The sequence below is a fragment of the Calidris pugnax genome, unplaced genomic scaffold, assembly GCF_001431845.1.
Source record: "Calidris pugnax isolate Ruff unplaced genomic scaffold, ASM143184v1 scaffold17, whole genome shotgun sequence".
Taxonomy (NCBI): domain Eukaryota; kingdom Metazoa; phylum Chordata; class Aves; order Charadriiformes; family Scolopacidae; genus Calidris; species Calidris pugnax.
In genome coordinates, this window is record NW_015090794.1 from 13220099 (window position 1) to 13239615 (window position 19517).

Here is a 19517-nt window from a genome sequence, read left to right on the forward strand (position 1 = left end):
CTTGTTTGTTGTGTGGGTGTCTATTTTTGTCAGTGAGGTTGACGGTTGGACAAGATGATCTTTAAGGTCCCTTCCAACCTAGAAGATTCTGTGATTCTGTGACTTCCCACCACCTCTAGCACAACTTCCACCAAATCATTAAGGAGATAATTTTTATCAGCAGATTTATCCCTTAGAACTTTGTGCCTAAGAATCCCCTGGGAGTTCCAGCGATGTGCCCCCCTTGTAGTGTTAGGTCGACGTGTACAGCAGCCAGGGAAAAAAAGTGAAAACCCAAAAGTGGTAGTGACCCACACCCCCCCAGCCCCTCCTTACCGCTGAATACACTCCTGCACCACCTCATACTGCCCGACAGAGGAGGCCGTATGCAAGTCCAGGGGAACGTCCAGCTCTTCCCTGCAGATCATCTGCCCGACCCCGTGCCACATGGACAGGCTGCGGCTCAGCAGCTCCGACTCGCTGGCTTCGTCGCTCAGCTCCGACATCCTCCCTGAGCAACCAAAGCAAAGCAGAACTTCTAGCTGCAGAGCTCCATTTTCCACAGCTCACAGCACCACTCCTCGGCGCTACAGCTCTAAGGTGCCATGGGTTTGGGAGGTGAGGTCATCTCAGAGGTATAATATTTCAAATTCCTACCTTTAGATTGCCTCTTTAGCCTGAAGCAATAAGACTTGCTGAGGAGTTTTCGCCGGCAGTTCTTTCTTGCTGCAGCAGACTCTGGGATTTGAATACACTGGAAAAATAAAAGCCAATAATGCTAAAAAAAACCCCCCATCTTTCAAATCTCATTTTAAGACTTCAGAACCACTGGCTTTATCTCCCCTTCTAATCAAAATATGCCTAAGGCAGCTTTGGATACCCTCATCAAGAGAAGACTAAACACCTATTTAAGTGCTGATGGCACGCTTAGTGTTATACAAAAGGATGTAATTCTTGGTCTGCATGTTTTACATTTCAGAGAACGAATTAAGAATTCACATGTCAGATGTTCCTGGTCTTCCTCCTTATCTGTCTTAAATTACAGGATGGCCCTGCCTAAATTAAGACACAGTCATTAATAATGACAACTGTCCACTGCTCTCAGAAGTAGTTAACATCGCCTGAAGAAGGTGCCCACTTCATTATGTCATCAAGTTGTAAGTAGATTGTTTCTACCATTTATTGTTTCAGCACTTCAGGAGCAGCCTTCTCCTGTCTCTGTGAATCTTGGAAATTGCCGAAACACCTCGAGCAGCAGCGCACCTGCCCATTCATTATCCGAGCATGGCCCTCGTCCTGCAGACAGTAACTTAATTACAAAGCCAGCACAGCTTCATGACTGTCTGAAAGGTTTATTTCCCAACCCTAGCCTTAAGGAGCAATTGCATATTAATCATTTTAACCACTCATAGGAGAGTGTTCTTGTTGGGCACTTCATAAAAAGCTGTTTGCTGCAGCTGCATCTATCACCCAAGCTCTTCAGCTGTGATTCCAGGCTACATCCCAGGCAATCCAGTGGGAAGCGTGTTCCCCTTCCTGTGGTCTCACTTGGGGGGTTTGCCTGGTCCCACTCGCTATTACATTGGGCAGCTAAGCCAACATAAAGTATTCTTTCTTTTTCCTGATAATTTCTTGCCACTTTAACTCCAGACCAATTCATTCTGGGGTCGTGCAAATGCCAAATTTGGCACTGGTGAAGAATAAAAGAGAGCAGGAACACGTTTTTCAGCAGCAGTTGCTTTTTAGATTGCCTCAGCTCTAACATTTCAGACCTTTATTTCTATTTTCTAAAGAATTGGGAGTCTTTGTTTTGCAAGCACCAGCGCCTTTTCTCATAACATAAGCAAAACGCCTTTAATTCCTACCTTCTCACTCCCCATCTGGATCTTTTCTCCCACACCTTGCTTCTTTTTCCCCTCCTCCTCCTCCTCCAGTTTGTTACGACACCAAAAGCCCCATCCATTCTGCCTAATCAGTGTGTGCTGGTAATAAATTATTCCTTTCTTAAGATATCTGCAAAAGCACCTATTTTACCTAATAGCAGCGATTTGTATTACACTGGCAGCCCGGAGGCCTCCGGCAAAAATATGCAGGGCTGAACACAAATGAAAGACCTGAACACCTCACAATCCAAACACAAGGAGATACAAGTGGATTGAAGTGGATCATAAGGGGGAAAAGTAGGAGTGTTTCTCACTACAACAGATTAAAGCTGCCCCTGGAAGGCCAAAAGGTATGTTGCTTGTTAGTTAAAGGATGTACAATCCAGGGCAGTTTTGTTTTCTCTGCAGATCTCTTCGTTAATTGGACATGTTAACTACAGACCCCACAGATGTTTAGTCTTCCTCAAAATCAGCTCCACATCAGGTCCCAGTTAATAACTCTGGCAAACTGATCCAGAGTCAACAGGGCAATACTGACACAACAGAAAGGTTATGCTTGATGCTGGAATATTCAAGACCCTCAGCCTCATTCCTAGATGCTCTAACTGCCTACTTTTTTGCCTTTGCTTTTTTTTTTTTACTCTGAGATTTCACCCCAGCCTGAATGGGAGGACGATGCCAGCTGTGCAAGCACCTGAGAAAATGCAGAGTATTTTCAAATACAGCTGAACAGAATTTACAGGAGAACAAGAGAAGCAATCAGAGCCCTAAGGACTGAAATGAAAAGACTGGGTGAAATGAAGTCAGGGTTGTCTGGGCTAAAAAGGAGATGCCTGGAGGGGACGTGTGATAAAAATCTTCAAATAGATAAATGGTTGCTGCAGAGAGGAGGAGAGAAATAATCTGTTCCTTGTGGCCATGGTCAATATGACAGGATGTAACAGGCTTAAGTTGTAGCATAGAAGATTTTGGTTAAAGACCACAAAAAACCTTGTAAAAGAAGAAAAAACACAGAAGCACTGAGATGGATCACCAGCAGAGGGTTGGCTGCTAAGAATGAACTAGACAAACACCCCCTGAACATTTACAGGCTGTTCTTGCTTTGAGGCAGAGCAATTAAGTTAACATTTGTTAGAGACCTTCCTCAGCTCCACGAGGCTGTTATTATTAATTACATTTAATACATCAACACCCAGCTATTCATCAGGATCAGAACTCTACAGGGCTGAGAGTCAGAACAGGTAGCAAACGCCACACTGTCCTGGATTCAGAGTTTTCTGTCTGAGCAGATGAGAATAACAGGAGACAGAATAAAAGAAATCTACCATAAAAACCTATTATGAAAACTGCAGCAAGAAGCACCTTGGTATACCTTTTTGGAGGATAGGTCAAAGGAACAAGCGACAGATTAAAAAGCGGCAGAAGAGCTGCACTAAAATAAATTGGAGGCAATTTGGGAAGCAACTGAGGCAATCAGTCCCCAGCACAGAACAAACCCAACACTGCTCATTAATCACCATCATCTCACCGTTAAGCTGTACTGACTGTGCTTAATTTCATTCTCTCACATCCTCTTCCACCAGCACAGGTAACATCCACACAGGTCTTTCTGTCCCAAAGGACACAAGAGACCCAAGACAACACAAGTGTGGAAGCTGCTGGAGTTTCCAACTGAGCCATCAAGCTGAGAACAGGCTTCACTTCTGCTCCTGACTTGCTTCTATTGCTACTAAATTCAGTAACAACCTACTGGAGCCTTGTTACATTGTTGTACTGGTATAAATAGTTGTCACTGGCTTGGTTGCAACAGCAAGTGCTCTCAAAGCAAGAGTATTTCACTACTGCTGCCTGCTGACTGACCAGAGATGGGCACACATGTTACAGAAAGTCCACAGGACACTGTGGGGTGTGAGAGAAGGTATTCAGTGAATTTCACTGAATTTTAGAGTTGGAAGGGACCATAGAGACCATCTAGTCCAACTCCCCTGCTGAAGCAGGATTGCCTAGAGCTTGTCAGAGCATGTTACTCAGGAGCATCCAGGTGGGTCTTGAAAATCTCCAAGGAAGGGGACTCCACACCCTCCCTGGGCAGCCTGTTCCAGGGCTCTGTCACCCTCACCATGAAGAAGTTTCTCCTCATATTTGATTGGAACCTCTTATGTTCCAACTTGTGCCCGTTGCCCCTCGTCCTCTCACTGGGAACCACTGAAAAGAGTCTGGCTCCCTCCTCCTTCAACCCTCCCTTGAGATACTTGTAGGCATTGATAAGGTCTCCCCTCAGCCTTCTCTTCTCCAGACTAAAGAGTCCCAGCTCTCTCAGTCTCTCCTCATAAGGGAGATGCTCTAATCCTTGAATCATCTTTGTAGCCCTACGCTGGACTCTTTCTAGTAGTTCCCTGTCCCTCTTGAACTGGGGAGCCCAGCACTGGACGCAGTACTCCAGTTGTGGCCTCACCAGTGCGGAGTAGAGGGGGAGAATGACCTCCCTTGACCTGCTGGCCACACTCTTCCCTGCAGCACAGGCTCCAGCTGAGGACACCCAACACCTAGGCTCAGTCCTGCACGTGCCTGTTGAAAAGACACCAAGCTCTTCATCTATACCACAAGCCAGGCACAGATGTTAAAGCACATAATACACTCACCAAAAAGACATGATATGAGGCACAAAAGCACTTCAACAGCCACATTAGGGAGCAGATTTCCCAGGATAGGGACTATGCTGGATCCCACAGCCCCCAGAGCTCGGTACCGGGCAGGCTCCAGTCTGCACAACGATAAGCCTCAAGAGGCCCAAGGCCGGTTGGAGCTGTCAAACCGGTCACTACGCGGCTGCTACCAGAAGTCTCAAAAAATGGTTTCCAGGCACATTATTCCCCCACTTCACCGGGCTACGGCTCTTCACAGCACCCTCCTGGGAACTCGCAGCCCCACGGCGGGGTAGGCCGGGGCACCCCCGCGGCGCGTGGAACCGCTCCGGCCATGGGCCCACCGAGACTAGTGGCCGCCTGGGGACGGCCCCACAGGCGGCTGACGCCCAAGTCAGCCCTCCCCACAACGACCACCCCGTCCCGCCGCCAGGCCCCGCCGCCCCTCACCTGCACACCCGGTAAGCTCCGTTACCGGAAGCCCGCGCAAGACATGCTGGGAAACCTCCCTCCAGACTTCAAATCCCATGAGACTCCGCGACGGAAAGGGAAACCCCGCCCTCTAACACATGTGGACCAATAAACGGTGCCGCTGCGTGGAGGCGGAGCCAAAGCGAGCCAATGGAATTCGGGCTCCGCGGGAGGGCGGGCGGTTCTAGCGGGCGGGGCGGACCCGAGCCAGTGGCGGAGGTACCGGTTGGGGGGGGAGTTGAGAAATGAAGAGTCGGTTCGCTTTACCCCGCTGTCAGGACGCCAGCCGGGACTGAGTGGGACGGTGGGGAATCGGAGGCGCCCGGGTGGGTGCTGTGAGTGTGAGGAAGGCGGCGGAGGGGACGGGGGCACCGGCGGAGGGGAGCGGCGGCGGCGACGGGAGCTGGGGCAGCCGCCGGCCGCGTTGCCATGGCGACGGGGGGGGCGCAAGCTCAAGGGCGCATGCGCCTGCGCCGCCGCCATTTTGGTGGCTGCGGGGAGTTCCTTCAGCGGGTTCCTTCAGGGTGTCCCGTCTGGGACTGGGGGTCCTCAGACATGTCGGTGTGGTGTGATAAGGGCTGAGGGCAGGGAGTAGCTCATCCCCCGCCCTCTAGCAGGGCTGCCCGCCCGCCGGCATCGCCCCGACGCCAAGGTTTTGTTTCCTGCCATTGCCCTCCTCGTCTTGGCATCGCCCTCCTTGCCACTGTGTCCAGCCAGCGAGGCTCCAGAGATGGACGTGACACGGAATGTCAGTTCTAGTGACATGGAGAAGCTCAGGATTTCACATCTCAATTGGCCCAAGCTCTCCCGAGAGCACCTATTGTGTTACAGATGTCTAACAAGTCAGCACTTTGTTAAACAGAGTACAGCTTGCTCCCAGAGAAGATGCTGGATGAGACGACTGATAAGTCAGATCCAGTATAACATCCCTAACCTTGGGAGACTGACCTTCTCTCAAGCTGGCAGAGGGAACCACAGTAGGCAGTTTGCTTTTATCCACATGGGACTCGTCTTGCCCTCAGCAACCGTTTTTACTGACAGAGGATAGTTAATCCAACCACGGGCTTTTCCCGCCATTTTACCTAAATTAGATTCAGGGGTTGTCTTGTGTGAACAAAGGAGCCACTGTTAGGGAAGGCCCATGAAGTATTTGCAAAGGCATTTTTCGAGTTGTAAACTCCCCGAGCATGAGATGAGTTTCACTTTATGTGTAGAGGAGTATTACTGGTCCATGCCAATGCAAACAATAGGGGCAGTGTAATCATATGAACAGTTATTTCAGTACTGAACAACATACAGTCACAAACCTCATAACCTTTCTCAACAAACAAATGATGTACTCCCACATTTGATTCCCCGGGAAATGATGCAATCAGAGCATAAAATTTAAAATTGCCGTGAGGATTAATTATCTGACTCGTTAGTACAGTGATAGTCCCTCCTGTGTTGCCTCGACTCCTCATGTACATCAAGGAAAACATGAGGAAAGAGTCCGCTTTACAAACACTTTGAGAGGGCAGAATCCAAGAGTGTGCCTACTTTCAACTGTTTTTATAGAAATCCAGTGACAAAACCCAAACATAAATCATTTTATCTATCATTTGGGCAGTGAGGAGGGAAACATGAGACAAATAGGAAAGAGGGGAAAGGACCAGCTGAGAGTAGAGGTGTCAGCCTTGCCTTTGCAGGCAGTGTGAACGTGCTTTTCTGAGAAGACAGTTACAAATCAGCCTGGGTGAGAATCCCCAGAATCCTTTATAAACGAGGGGCTAAACCGTCCCTCACGTGGCCCTAATTATGGGTGTCTGTGGTGAGCAGGGCAGAAAGCTCTCAGCCTTCTGGACTCAGGTGGGAAGGAACGACTCCAAAAATGCAGATTTTATCCTTCACTGCTGACAGTGAAAACCTGCTCAGTGGGAGTGCTGAGCATTATGCTGACCCTGAATGCACACGCTTTGCTCTTGCTTTGTACTGATGTTATCCCTTGTGTTCTTTTGTGAGGTGTACTTACGCTCATCTTTCATTTGATTGAAGGGAAGCTGTTGGAATGGCCTCCAAAGGGCAAAGTGAGGGTACAGAGCATCCATCTGAGCCTCCTGCAGCTCCTCTTCAGAGTAACAGAACATTTCAATGGGGAGCCATACTCGCTGCCGTGAAAGATCAGCTGCCTTCTCTGGACTCTGACACCTCCACAGTAAGCGCTGGAACCTGCCTTTTCTTCTTCACTGTCTTTTAGAAAAATCTCTCAAAAGCCCTTTAGAAAAATCTCTCAAAAGATCACCTTAGCCAGGCATTTCTGAGTATCCTTGATGGGCTGCTTGTTCTGACTGTTGTAACACTGTGCATTAATCCACAGCCTTCTGCATTATCCCTAATTGTCAAAGAGTTAATTGCCATCTCCTCTTGCTGTATTCTTTGGAATCTGAAAATGGGCCTGATTTTTCCAGAGGATAAGTATTGCTAGGCTGGGGAGAGGAGGGTAGTGGGCATCTTATGGAATGAGCCCACATTTCTAATTAGTTTATCCAGTTAAAAATACAATATGAAAGGAGCATACTGCTGATTTACAATTAAATTATAAGGTTTTATCTTTGAGAGTATTATGCTATTTGTTCCAATAATGTATTTGTCAGAAAGTAGGCCTGTTGATAGGTTTTTCTGTGTACGAGGATCACAGGAAAGTCATACTTTGTGGTCCACTCAAAAAAAAACCTTTGGCAGATATTTCAATCCTGGATTCTCCTTTTTTTTCCTGCCTGTAATTCTCTGCAAACCATGTTGCCTTTTTATGCTTCAGTTCTACCTGCAAAGAAGCGTAATGCCACTAAGCTTTTAATAAGCATAAGATGGATAGATGTTGTGCAGTGTTCTTCACTGTTACAGTTTTTTACTTGCTGGGTCTTAGTGTCTGGGACAGGCTGCCTCTTGGCTCTGAAGACCTCTGTTCACGGGACAGCAACAATCTGGTGGAAAGAATAAAAGTGCCTGCTTCTACCCCAAGATGCTGGCTCTGACATTGACTTTTCCAAGGTCATAATGTGTCTCAAGACTCAATTATTAGTGGGGTTTTGTCCAAAATATTTTTTTTAATTTTAAATATTATACACCTGAAAAATATTTTTGAACACTTAAAGGATATATTTTATTCTAAATTAGTGTGGTCCTTAATGATACAAGGGGAGTCTTGTGAGCAGTGAAGGAGCTGGGAAGGCCTCCGCGGGGTATTTATTACTTATTATTAATCAGTCCTCAGAAGCAGTTTGATCTATTGGATAAAGTGTTGATGCAGATTCCATGACTTGTTTTCTGCACCTGGCTCTATCACTGACATGTTGGACATGTTATATTGCCTCCCTGTTTCTCAGTTCCCCTCTAACATACATTCTCTTTCAGTTACTTATACAACCATTGCATTTTAATACTTGTCTATAAAGTATAGATTAAGGCCCAACCCTCAGAAGTTATTTTTTCAGCATTCTTGTTGTATAAACATACAATAAGGTTAAGACAGAGAGAGAGTGTTGTACTTTGGTGCCAGATACCATTCTATAACTAAATCACATTGAACAGTTTTGTACTTATGAACATTCTTCAGATTCTCTGTTTCTATTACATGTGGAAAAAATGTCCTGCTGAAGGAGGTCTCTTTGGCACTTAGACACTCCCCTCAATTTGCATTCAAAAGACCTGGCTGTATAATCCTTCTCCTGCTTAATGTGAAGCAGTGGCCTGCTGAGCCTGCACTTTCTGTGCTGCACCTCTGTCCCAGCGGCTTCCACTTGTGTGAAGATAACATTTCTGCATCTGAGATCTGTAACCTCACCGGGCTGCTCTCCCGCCTCTGGAAAGGGCACTGACAAATGTGTTTTATGCCCTGAAGTACTTTCATTACCCTGATATGCAATTTATTAAGAGGGAAGAAATTCTGTTGCAGTTTGCTTCGTGTTAGGAGAAATTAATTATACTAGACAGAGAGAATTCTCCAAAGTGCGAGTTACTGAAAATCTACATTTGCAAAACAAAGGGACAAGCAGGAAATCTGGGGCCCGACTGCTGAGGAGGTGCTTAAGTTCACTTTGGTGTCTATGCATAAGGATTCATCTCAAATACGTGTCTTACATTTATAAGAGAGATTTTTCAAAGCTATTTAAACTCTGTCCAACGCAATATAGATACTGCTTTGCATTCTAAATGGTGAACGTCAGGGTCCTGATTGCAATAATAAGCCTTCATTGCCATAATAAGCCTCACCTGGGGCTCCCACCCACATGCCCAGCAGCTCTATTTAACATCAGCTGTGGGTCTTCAGTCCTTCTTTGAGCTGTGTTGAGGGAGGACTGGTTTCTAGCTATGGCCTTGTATGAGCTAGACTTCTATCTGTGAATTGACTTTCAGGGTTGGTCTCTGACCATCACTACTACAATATTGTCTTGTGATCTTGACTTGACCTGGTCACTGGTTACCTCTCTGGGTACCATGGGGCTGGGTTTTGACTGGTGGGGCCCTTGTCTTTCCAGTTATTGGCTTCCCTTCCCTTCCCTTTGGGAGCAGCCCTGCTTTTGCAGCTCTGTGGTGGTGAATGAGGTAGCACAAAGAATGACTTAGGAGTTAGAGAACTTGCCCACTTTTGTCATTACTGTGTTCCATGGTAATTCAATGTTCTACATGTTTTTTTGTAATTTTAGCTTTCTTAAATGCTAGGCCACTGTAGGACAGCCTAGATTGCTATCAGGCTGTATGGTAAAGATGTGACTGCAAAGTTCTTGTTTCTGAGCTTCAGTCAAGTGGTGACAATGTAGGATTTGTTACTGTAAAACAAATATTTAGGTGACTATTACAGTATTTCATTTAATTTAACGTTTGTTTGTTTGCTTGTTTGCAGTCTGATTGTGAGAGCGATGGGGAGCTTTTCATCTTCCAGCGGGAACAGCCAAACCTCATTCCTGACCTGTCAGAAGAACTGATGGAGTTTTCCCTGGAAGACTCAAACCTGCAGGTTGCTGACTGTTGTGTGCAGGCTGTGCTACTGTAACCCCACTCTTCTGGTTGTCCCCAGTGTGGGTGGCTGCTGTTATTTGACTGAACTGTGTGATAGAAGAGCATAGTCTCCAGTGTTTTCTCCCATAAGAGATTAGGTCTTTCTCTTGGTTTTAGACCCTTTTTGTCCCATCTTGCAGTTTTTATTATTGTCCTTTTACTGTTTTTTTTTTTCCCTGGGCACTAACAGTGACACTGTGTGATGACTCCTAAATTTGTCAGGGTCTGAAATAATTTCAGCCACTATTTTGTGGTTCTAGAAAATGGAGAATTAGTTAGGGCAGTGTAGTAAGGAGGATGAGTATGAAATTTATCCCTTGAACAGCTTTTCTGAGATAAAGTGATCACCTTGCTTCATCAGTGATGCCATCATAGGAAGCTGGAAGAGGAGCCAGGTGACCCTGCTGTTCCACCGTGGAAAGACTAATATTGTGCTGCTTTTTCCATGTTGTTTATCTTGGTGTAAGATAAGTCATATGATGAGCACATGCAAGGAAAAGTAATTTCAAGGATGTTTAGCACTTCCTGAAGTTACAGTTTCTGGAAAGTAAACAGTTTTCCATGATGGATATGGTGTGTGCTGTTACCAGATGGTGGCTGAGTCGGAGCTGCTATCTGCCAATCACTTAGTTTTGGTTTACTTTCAGCTTCTAAAGCTTAGGGAGATGTGACTTTCTGCATGTCTTTATTTTCTCTACCTGTAGCAAGCCCAGGAAACGGAAGGATGCCCATGGGGGAGCTGGAATGGAGATGTGGAAAGTTCTGGCTTTCAGAAAAAAACAGATGGTGCCCAAGTCATCATGAAAGAAGATGTACAAATGATTAAAGTTGAGACTTCCAGTCTTGCCAGCCATACTGGAGAAATTCCAAGCCAAAAGGGAGCTGTTATTGAAAAATCTCTTGTAGATTCCACAGATCACCTTGAAGAGGAAGAACTGGGCAGGAGACAGGCCAGGGAAGGAGGGAACTCTTGGTTTAATACAACACTGTCTATGGAAGAGCTGGGCAGTAAAAAAGAGAGAAGAAAGCTGATAGAGACAAAGATACTCTCCAAAATAATTCTGGAGCCATCACCAGGTCACCCAGAGCTAGATATTAAGCCTCCCTTGCATGGTGTTAGCAAGAATCTAGAAAGAATTGTGAAGGAGGAAACCTCCTCAGACACCCATGTTCAAGAACTGACCCATTTGTCGTTGCAGGTGAGTGGCCCACACAAAGTTTGGGGAGTTCTGCTTGCAGGGTAGAGGACATGGTGTGTTGCTTGCAGAATCCTACTGAAATAAATAACTGAAATGCCAAATTCTGCACACACCACAGTGTTCTTTGCTGCTGTCATTTTGGGTTTTGTTGGGTCACTTGCTATATAAGTGACCAACAAAATTGCTTGGGTCGACCAACAAAAAAGCCATGGGTCAGCAGCGTGGCTGATGGTCTTGTCAAGGAAAGCCAACTACAACATCTGCCCCTAGAAAGACAGGGATCTCTTCTGTTCCCAGGCAGACTTGCAATTAAAACAGTGATTTTTCTGGCCTTCCACCATCTTGTCTTTTCTGTAGCACTGTGAGCTGAGAGAAGGTGGTTAGGGTTGTTCCTGAAATCTTGGAATTTTTTCCCTCTAAGGCAGGTGTGTAGGTCTGTGGAATAACCAGCTTGTGTCTGCTTAACTGGTATGTGGAGAGGTTGTTCTTTCCAGTGCTATAGTTATAGATCTTTACTTCCTGCATTGATTTTTAAGGTCACTAGGACTTAATCAACACAGAACATGAACGTGATATTTCTGTTGAAAACCTTCTATGGAGTCAGAGGGCAGATGTCTCCTTTTCCCTTTCATCAATGCTCACGAAAATAAACTTTTGGTGATAGAGCAGATCTAGCACAGGCAAAGAATGCAGGTGTTTGGAGGGCTTTGTGTTTGGTGGGTGTTTTTTTTTATTAAATTCTGCTGCATCATTTAATCTTGCCATTATTGGAGAGGATCCTTTTTCAAACAGTTCTAGGTTTAATTTCCATTTCACCTTATGGAAACTGACTTACAGTTGTTCTGTTAATTCAGGGGGCTTGATTTTTCCTTTCAGAACCTGGTTGGTATCACTGACTTCGATGAACTGAAGCCTGATCCAGGCTCAGTGAATCCTCACTTTATGAAAGTGAGGACAAAGCTGTAAACTTTACGTTCATAGTGTATGTTTTTAGATTTGAAAGCAGCTTGTTACTTCCCAGCTCAGGAAAGTACCTCAGTTTATATCAAGTAAAGTTGTTAAAACTAATATATGGTTTCTTCTTGATTCTAATCATATTGGTTCATTTGGAAATTACTTTTTTTTTCCCTAAAGTGTATTTGGGTCCCTTTCTACGTTAGAAATGAAATTGTACAAATCTTAATTTCTTTTTCTTCTGGACCCTGCATAGTACCTTACAATAGTCCTGTTCCTGGTAAGGTTTAGGAGATTAAAACCTTAATACAGCAGGTTAAATGGTAGCTTGGTTATTTTTTTTTTTAATTATAATGGTTTTTATTATAATGGGTTTTTAAGCACTGTTACTGAAAAAGGAGCTTGGTACAAACTGCATTGTAATTAAAGCAAATGCATATGTTTTCTTTCCCTTCAGGCTGTTTGGTACAACAGCAGCTGTACTGCCCTGTGACGTTGTCTTGTTGTCAGTCATTCTTCACTCTTCCAGACCAATACATCCCAGTGACATTGTTGAACCAGCATTAGCTTTGTGCTGGTGTGAGAGCCCTCAGCTTGTGGCTCTCATCAGGCTTTTACCTTTCATCAGCTGCAGTATGTAATATTAGAATAGATCTAATCATGGTTCAGGTACAGGTGAAGATTTATTGCTCAGGACAAAGTGAGAATCTTCTCTTAAATGGGAGGAGGAGATGACAGAGGTTTTTACAGGGGAAAACTGCTTGTTTTGGAGACTGCTGCTGTTTTTCTAAAGCCCTTGAGTGGTCATATGAAATGCATATTGGTTAGAGTCGTGACATAATTGTCCTAATTGAAAGACACCTTTTAAAAAAATAATCACAAGTACTTCTAAGTTTGGTGATGGTATTTCAGATGGATGTGGAATATTTTTAATTAGGACTTTCATTTCCAGTAATATTCAGAGGGGGGAAGCAGTCAGTGTTTTAAACACACGTGAACTGATTCTCATACCTGAGTTAGCAGCGTGTTTTACTGTCTCCAGTGGTTCTCTGTACCCTGTGTCAAAAGGGTGCATGATTCTGAGAGAACAAGCCTGAGCAGAGGTAGGTGAAGCACCTGGATAGATGCAATGTCTAAAGAGATAAAGTAAATGTGTTCCTCTTACTGGAACTGCTTAGAGCAAGGGGGCACTGTAGTGAGGGACATCACCCTTTGGAGGTGGTGAAAGGGTGAGGAAAGGTGCTTGGAGGGATGAACAGAGGGGGAAAAAAAATGTATGGGTCTGAGGGATGAAGAAGAGCACTTGCTTTTGGAAAGACTCCACCCTGTGAATGCATGGGGAGGACATAACATGAGTTATGTCCCAGTTTATGGTGAGATGGATCCGGTGGATATTTAGGATGGACTTAGGTTTCTCCTTTCAAGGAGGTATCATTTCAGTCCATTCTAGAAACATCTTTTAGACTTTGCAGTTTTAAGTGTGGAAGAAGGAGGTACTCCAGCTTTGTTATATTTGATTAAGCATTGGTTAATCCTTCGCTGGTTTCTCTTAGTAGTTACACTGCACTTGCCTGTGCCAGATGTGCAGAGCCTTGGCAATGATGTGAGCTAAGCCACATCCAAACAGTAAATATCCCTTTGTTAGTCGTGAGGCTCATGTTGAAGCAACTGTGTCCAAAATAACACACTGGTTCATCTACCAGCAAGTGACAGTGGCATAGAACTGGAGGTAAGTGAGGTGAACTTCAATGTTATTTATGTATTTTTATGTGGCAGAAAAATCTGATGGAGTTACAACAAAGAATGTGAGTCAAAGGAACTTTTATTTGTAGCAGTCTCTTGGGAGTGAATTTTCCATTACTTTTCTGCTGTTTTCTTTCAGAATATTGAGAAGTGGGATCTAGACAAGATTCTTGAGGAGCTGGAGCAGCAGAAAGAAAACACTTGTGCAGAAGTTGCTTTGTCCTCAGCAGATCATGGTAACATTGCTGAATTAATACCAACTTTGCTGAAAGTGTGTTTAAAAAAAGAAAACTACTCAGGTTCCCCTGGTTAAGTAATTCCCTGCAGCATCATCTTGAATGTTGAAATGATAGTGGGTTTTCTAAAGCCTCTGTAAAATATTTTTAATTAGCTTCCCTCAAGGTCTCATCTACTTTCATAGCTTGAAACCAGTGTTTTGTGGCCTGTCATGGCTTAAGAGTGAATCAGACAAAATGGATGAAGGTTTGAAGTGAGTTAGAGCCAGAGGACAACAGTGTCTTTATCCTTCCCCTTCTGTCAGGCGGTAGAGAAAGGAACAATGTGAAAATGGGGAAAGGGTATACTGGGTGATCCCATGGCAGAAGCCCACAACTGGTGATTCTTTTTGGTGCTTTTCTATAGGGACCTTCAGGAGTAGGTCTGAAAATGAGCTGATGGAAAAGCTGGAAGAGTTGTCTGCCAGGCATTCCAGGACGGTGCCTCCACGCTGCAGGTGGCCACCAGCCAAGCTCTCCTCCTTTCAAGAACAGCAAGAGAATAAGAAGTAGGTCCTTTTCTGTCAGATACACTGGGTAATCATGACTGCCAGTAGGGAAACTAATGGTGTTCTGTAGGTGTTTTTCTGTGTAGCCTCTGCAGAAAGCTGATATCATAGTTGGAATGTGCTGCAGGATGTTGAAAGGAAGAATAATTACAACGTGATTATTTGCATACATTTAATGATAAACAGTCAGTATCCTGCCACCTTAGTATTTTCCATCAACCACCACCTTTGTCTGGACCTTACCAGACACTTGGGACAAATGGGAAAGGCAGGAAAACAAGGCTAAGCAAATTATCGTTGCCACATTTTTTTGAAACATGTCACCAGTTTCTCTTACTGGTACCTCAATTTAGCTAAAGCATATAGGGTGATTTTTTTATGTAGGTATCAGTGGAGGTTTCAGTGCATCTTGGTGGGTTCTGTGTGAAATAAATGGATTTCCTGGCTGTTGAGGGGGAATAACATCAATGGTGGCAGCACAGAAGAAACAGCAGTGAAACAGGCCTGTAGAGGGGAAGGTGAAAAGCCTCCTCATTGCCAGAGCAGGGAGAGCTATGGAGATGATTTACACTTTATATGCTCTGAAGGATAAAATAGAATTGGCAAAGGAGGCTGAAAGGAAAAAGGGACCTGTTTTTACTGATTGACACTGGGCTCTTAAAACTTGTGAGCTCTTTGGTACCATAACTGCCTGCTTTTGTTCTACAGAACGATTTGACTTGTCAGTTTTTGAGAACTAAATATCCCTCCTTGGGCTGCCTGTGATTTGTATTCCTCGGGGGAAGCTGAATCTTTGAGTTGAGCTTGGAAAGGTGGTGGATGGTAGGCAGAAGCAGAGTTGGAATCTGTACAGTAGCCAAGCACAAAGCTCCTCTCACAATCTCCAATTTTGATCATAATCCACGCCCTGCAGGACTTCTTGTCTGGATAAGGTGGAGGATATGCTGAAACAGTGTTTTTTATACTTAGGGATGTTGCCTTGCTGTCATCTTCGTGGAGTTCTGGAAGGATGGATGTGATGAGATTCCAGTGCCTGCCAGAGCCGGGAACCGTGTACATAGATTTAAGAGATGCTAAACCACACAAGTCAGTAACATCTCCTGATGAGGAAGAAAGGTAAATTCTGGCTTTATTCTTAGTGAGACACGAGTAACAAAAAGTAGGAAACTGAAACCTTCTCTCTACATCTCGTACTTGTGAAATGTAACTTTCAAAGTGTTGTCTTCTTCCACACCTCAGTGACCTTAGTGGGAAGGCATAGCTCCTCTTGGAGCACGGATGTATTTTCAGGAGAGAATAACTTGTCTCAGGAAAAGCAAATGTGTGGGGATGCAGGCAGCACAGAAGGGACATGCAAATCATCCAGGGAAATAACATTTAGAAAGTTGCCATCTATAAAGGAGTGGGCAGTGAGTGGCTGCAAAGCAATGCTTGAAGCTGAGTTGGGCTGCCATTCTGACAGCCCAAGGAAATGGGCATCCTTGACTACATTCCTGGCAAGCAACTGGAGGAGCTGATTTCTGTCTCCTGTGTGATAAGAGGGCCTTATATAGTTAGTTATGGGAGGCCAAATTCTTCTCAATCTGCAAAAGATTCTGGGAAATGTATCTTCTAGAGCTAATTGTGTCCGAGGTAGCTGTTGGCTCCCTTCTCAGGATGCATATTTGCTGCAGCAAGGGGTTGAAGAAAACAGTCACCAGAAGAAATCTTGTAGTTAATAAGCAGCTAAAACATTTTGATGTAGTAGCTTGAATATTTTTCTAGAGTAATAGTGCAAAGAACTATCTGTAACACCTGGAAGCATCTTTACGAACACATTTTTCGTAATGGTTCTAAATTTGCATCCTAGAAATGATGAAAAGCCAACACCCAGTTGGAACAGAGTTAACTAATGTGCTCTAATTTGTTTCATAGTGCAAGCGACAGCTCCACTGAAGAAGAGGAGACAATTAAGGACCAAGCAGAAAGGAGAATGTAAGACTCTTTATGAGGATCCTAGTTCAAATGATACGATGTTCATTTTTTCTGAAACTAAAATAATTGCTCGAATAGCAATTAGAGTGAGCATTCATGTTCTGAAATAACTCCATTCTTGGTCTTCACAGAAAAAAAAAAAAGCCCAATAATGAAAATGCTTCAGTCTGGCCCCAGGATATCACTCTTTTCTGTTGCATGGTAAAGATACCAAAGCTAGAAAATAGTTGTTGGTCCTTGAGACAGCACTTTGCTCCTCTGCAGCTGCATGGAACCAGCTCAGAAGACAAAGAGTAGCCCTGGGTGACTGTGAAACCTGCTTCTTTCTCCAGACCTGTTGGAGTGACATGGGAACTGTTTTTTAAATGATTCAGAACCAAACTTTGAAAATGTTGTAGGGAGTTGACTCAGATAAACCTTTATTTTTAGAAAAAATAAAACAGGCTAGAACGGATGTTGATTTAAAGAGAATATTGAATACATTGTGTGGGCAGGGATGCTATCAATTCTCCTTAATTGGGTGGAGAGGAAGGGAGGAAAGGGGAGAGAGTGTGATGGGTGGAATCCTAAACTGTAAATTCTTCAATAGGCACAGATGCCAGCCTTTTCCTGTTGCTAAACTCAGGGTTTGATTCATACCCATAGGTAGTTGGGCATTTGTTTAATATGGAGCAGATATGTCAAGCTTTAAACATCTTACTGCATTTATGCTCTGGATTACATTTAGAAGCCTGATGCGCGCAAGTTCACATTACAGCAGTGCAGAGGACAAGCAAGACATTTGTATTGTGGTGCCAACCAATTACTCTTAGTCTTTTGGTTGTTTTTTTTAATAGTTTGAAAGAATAAATGATTCGGCAAGGAACAGAGCCTGAACACTCAATATAATTTAGAATATCTAATACAAAGCCAGCATAAAGCAGGGACAAGATGATGCCTGGGGAGCTCTCACTGGCACCGATGCAAATGCAGAAGTCACATCAGTGTAAATCTGGAGTGATGGAGAATAGAGCTTAGCTGATTGGATTTTGATTCATTTTAATGTTGCTAAAGAACATACATAAATGAAATGCCTGGTAAACATTATTCAGTTCTGTTTCTAAATAAAAAAGCTTTATGGTCTCAGCAGGGCAAGATTCTGATCTCATTCCTGAGGGGTCAATGCCAGTTTCAATCTTATCTGGATGGAATTATTTTCAGTAGTGCCCAGTGACAGGACAAGAGGAAATGGGCACAAACTTGAATATAAGAAGTTCCATCTCAACATGAGGAGGAACTTCTTCACTTTGAGGGTGGCAGAGCCCTGGAACGGACTGCGCAGAGAGGTGGTGGAGTTTCCTTCTCTGGAGACATTCAAACCCCACCTGGACACGTTCCTGTGGGACCTGCTCTGGGTGACCCTGCTCTGGCAGGGGGTTGGACTGGATGATCTCCAGAGGTCCCTTCCAACCCCATAGCATTCTGTGACTCAGGAGACTGATTGAACAGAACTTGAAGACAAAATAACTGTATCTGCCCATTATGTCACGACAAGACACTCGTCAACAGAATACTATCACAACATTGTGGTTGCAAACAGTTCAGCATCTCATTAACTTGAAGGAGACACAGATGAAATGAGGCCAAACACTTAAAAATCCTCGGAATTACTATAAGAACTTTTCTTCTGTTTGTGTTTGAGTCCCAATCCCTGTATCCAAAGGGGACAAAAATCTGTGGACTGTAATTTCTATGCCAACACTACATTTGTTCAGGCCTCTTCTAGTGGGTGTGCATTTGTACCTCAACTCCAGAAGAGGTAAGGAAATTGCCAGGAAGATTGATTTTGTGTTTTGTTGCCATAGTGTTTTATGTGTTGCTGGTGCTGCTGTTACCAGTAGCTATTATTTGCGTAGATGCCCCATCCTAGTTTTGAACTGTCACTCACATGAGAAGTTCCTCAGAGTTTGAATTGATTAATAAAATGCTCTATCTTGATTAAATCGGTGTTTTATTTTCTTTGCAGGAGGAATTGCTCAGGGAAAAGCCGGCTACTGCAACAACTCCGTAGAGCCCGGAAAGAAGCCTCAGAGCTTCTTCCTAAAACATCTATCCCAGATGAAAAACTTGAAGGGATAAAACAGGATCCAGAAAGTCCAGAAGAGACAGGTTTCTCTAAAATAAGTCAAAAGCAATATTTTAAAGTAAAGCAAGAGATAAATAAAGCAATTCCCAGGACACTGGTGAGATTGAAACCAGAGAAAAGAAATAGCACCTTGACAAACCATGGGGACAACGGAGCTGACATAGAGAAAGAAAACAAAATGGAAGCTGAGAAAGTTCAAAGTTCAGGAAATGCTCCAGAGTCTCCTCTAACTGCGACAGAATGGCCAAGGTATCACAAGAAAAAGTCAGCAGTGGCTTTGGTTATGGCTTATCTAATTGTTTTAAGATTAAAGAACATTACTTATCTAGTCTGTAAATTGGAGCAAAAGGGTGTCTGGTTTTGTTACCTGGAAAGTCAGCCAGTCCTGGCAGCTACTGTTTAAAGATGTGGAGGCAGCCAGACTTAGCAGATCAGTGAACTGGCCTGGGATTAGCACTTCTGACATAGTAAATTTACCCATTTTCTTTAGTTTCTATTCTATCTAAGAGGAGGATAAGATGCTGTTGATCTCCTGTATGAAGAGCAGTACTGGGATTTACTAAGCGTAGCATCATACAAGATAGGCCTGGAAGGGGCTGTCTCCCTGTACCAACATAGTGAGGTATAATCCAGTCCTTTCCTGGCAGATCTTTAACTTGGTCTTGATCTCCTCAATGGGAAGGATTCCTTGACTTAGGTAATAAATTTGGCTGCTTAATTATC

At 44.1% G+C, this 19517-nt stretch overlaps 2 protein-coding genes across 4 annotated transcripts in view; one reads left to right on the forward strand and one right to left on the reverse strand.

Annotated features, from left to right (window-relative positions):
• The window catches only part of ANKS3 (ankyrin repeat and sterile alpha motif domain containing 3), a 25797-nt gene extending 20798 nt beyond the window's left edge, over window positions 1–4999 (reverse strand). The window contains exons 1-3 of one of the 3 annotated variants that reach the window (XM_014936742.1): window positions 4958–4999; window positions 637–733; window positions 316–490 (exon numbers count right to left, since the gene is read on the reverse strand). In XM_014936742.1, the coding sequence (XP_014792228.1) occupies window positions 316–485 (170 nt within the window). In that variant the 5' untranslated portion in view covers window positions 486–490; window positions 637–733; window positions 4958–4999. Of the gene's footprint in view, window positions 1–315; window positions 491–636; window positions 734–4504; window positions 4726–4957 lie in introns of those variants that run through there. The other 2 variants (XM_014936741.1, XM_014936743.1) reach the window with 2 other exon arrangements.
• Window positions 5000–5179: 180 nt separating this feature from the next.
• LOC106884698 (chromosome unknown open reading frame, human C16orf71) overlaps window positions 5180–19517 on the forward strand; it is a 71856-nt gene continuing 57518 nt past the window's right edge. Inside the window, exons 1-9 of the mRNA XM_014936223.1 lie at window positions 5180–5197; window positions 7013–7172; window positions 9861–9974; window positions 10720–11214; window positions 14051–14147; window positions 14554–14695; window positions 15665–15811; window positions 16610–16669; window positions 18675–19043. Of these exons, the coding sequence (XP_014791709.1) occupies window positions 7026–7172; window positions 9861–9974; window positions 10720–11214; window positions 14051–14147; window positions 14554–14695; window positions 15665–15811; window positions 16610–16669; window positions 18675–19043 (1571 nt within the window). The 5' untranslated portion in view covers window positions 5180–5197; window positions 7013–7025. The remainder of the gene's footprint in view (window positions 5198–7012; window positions 7173–9860; window positions 9975–10719; window positions 11215–14050; window positions 14148–14553; window positions 14696–15664; window positions 15812–16609; window positions 16670–18674; window positions 19044–19517) is intronic.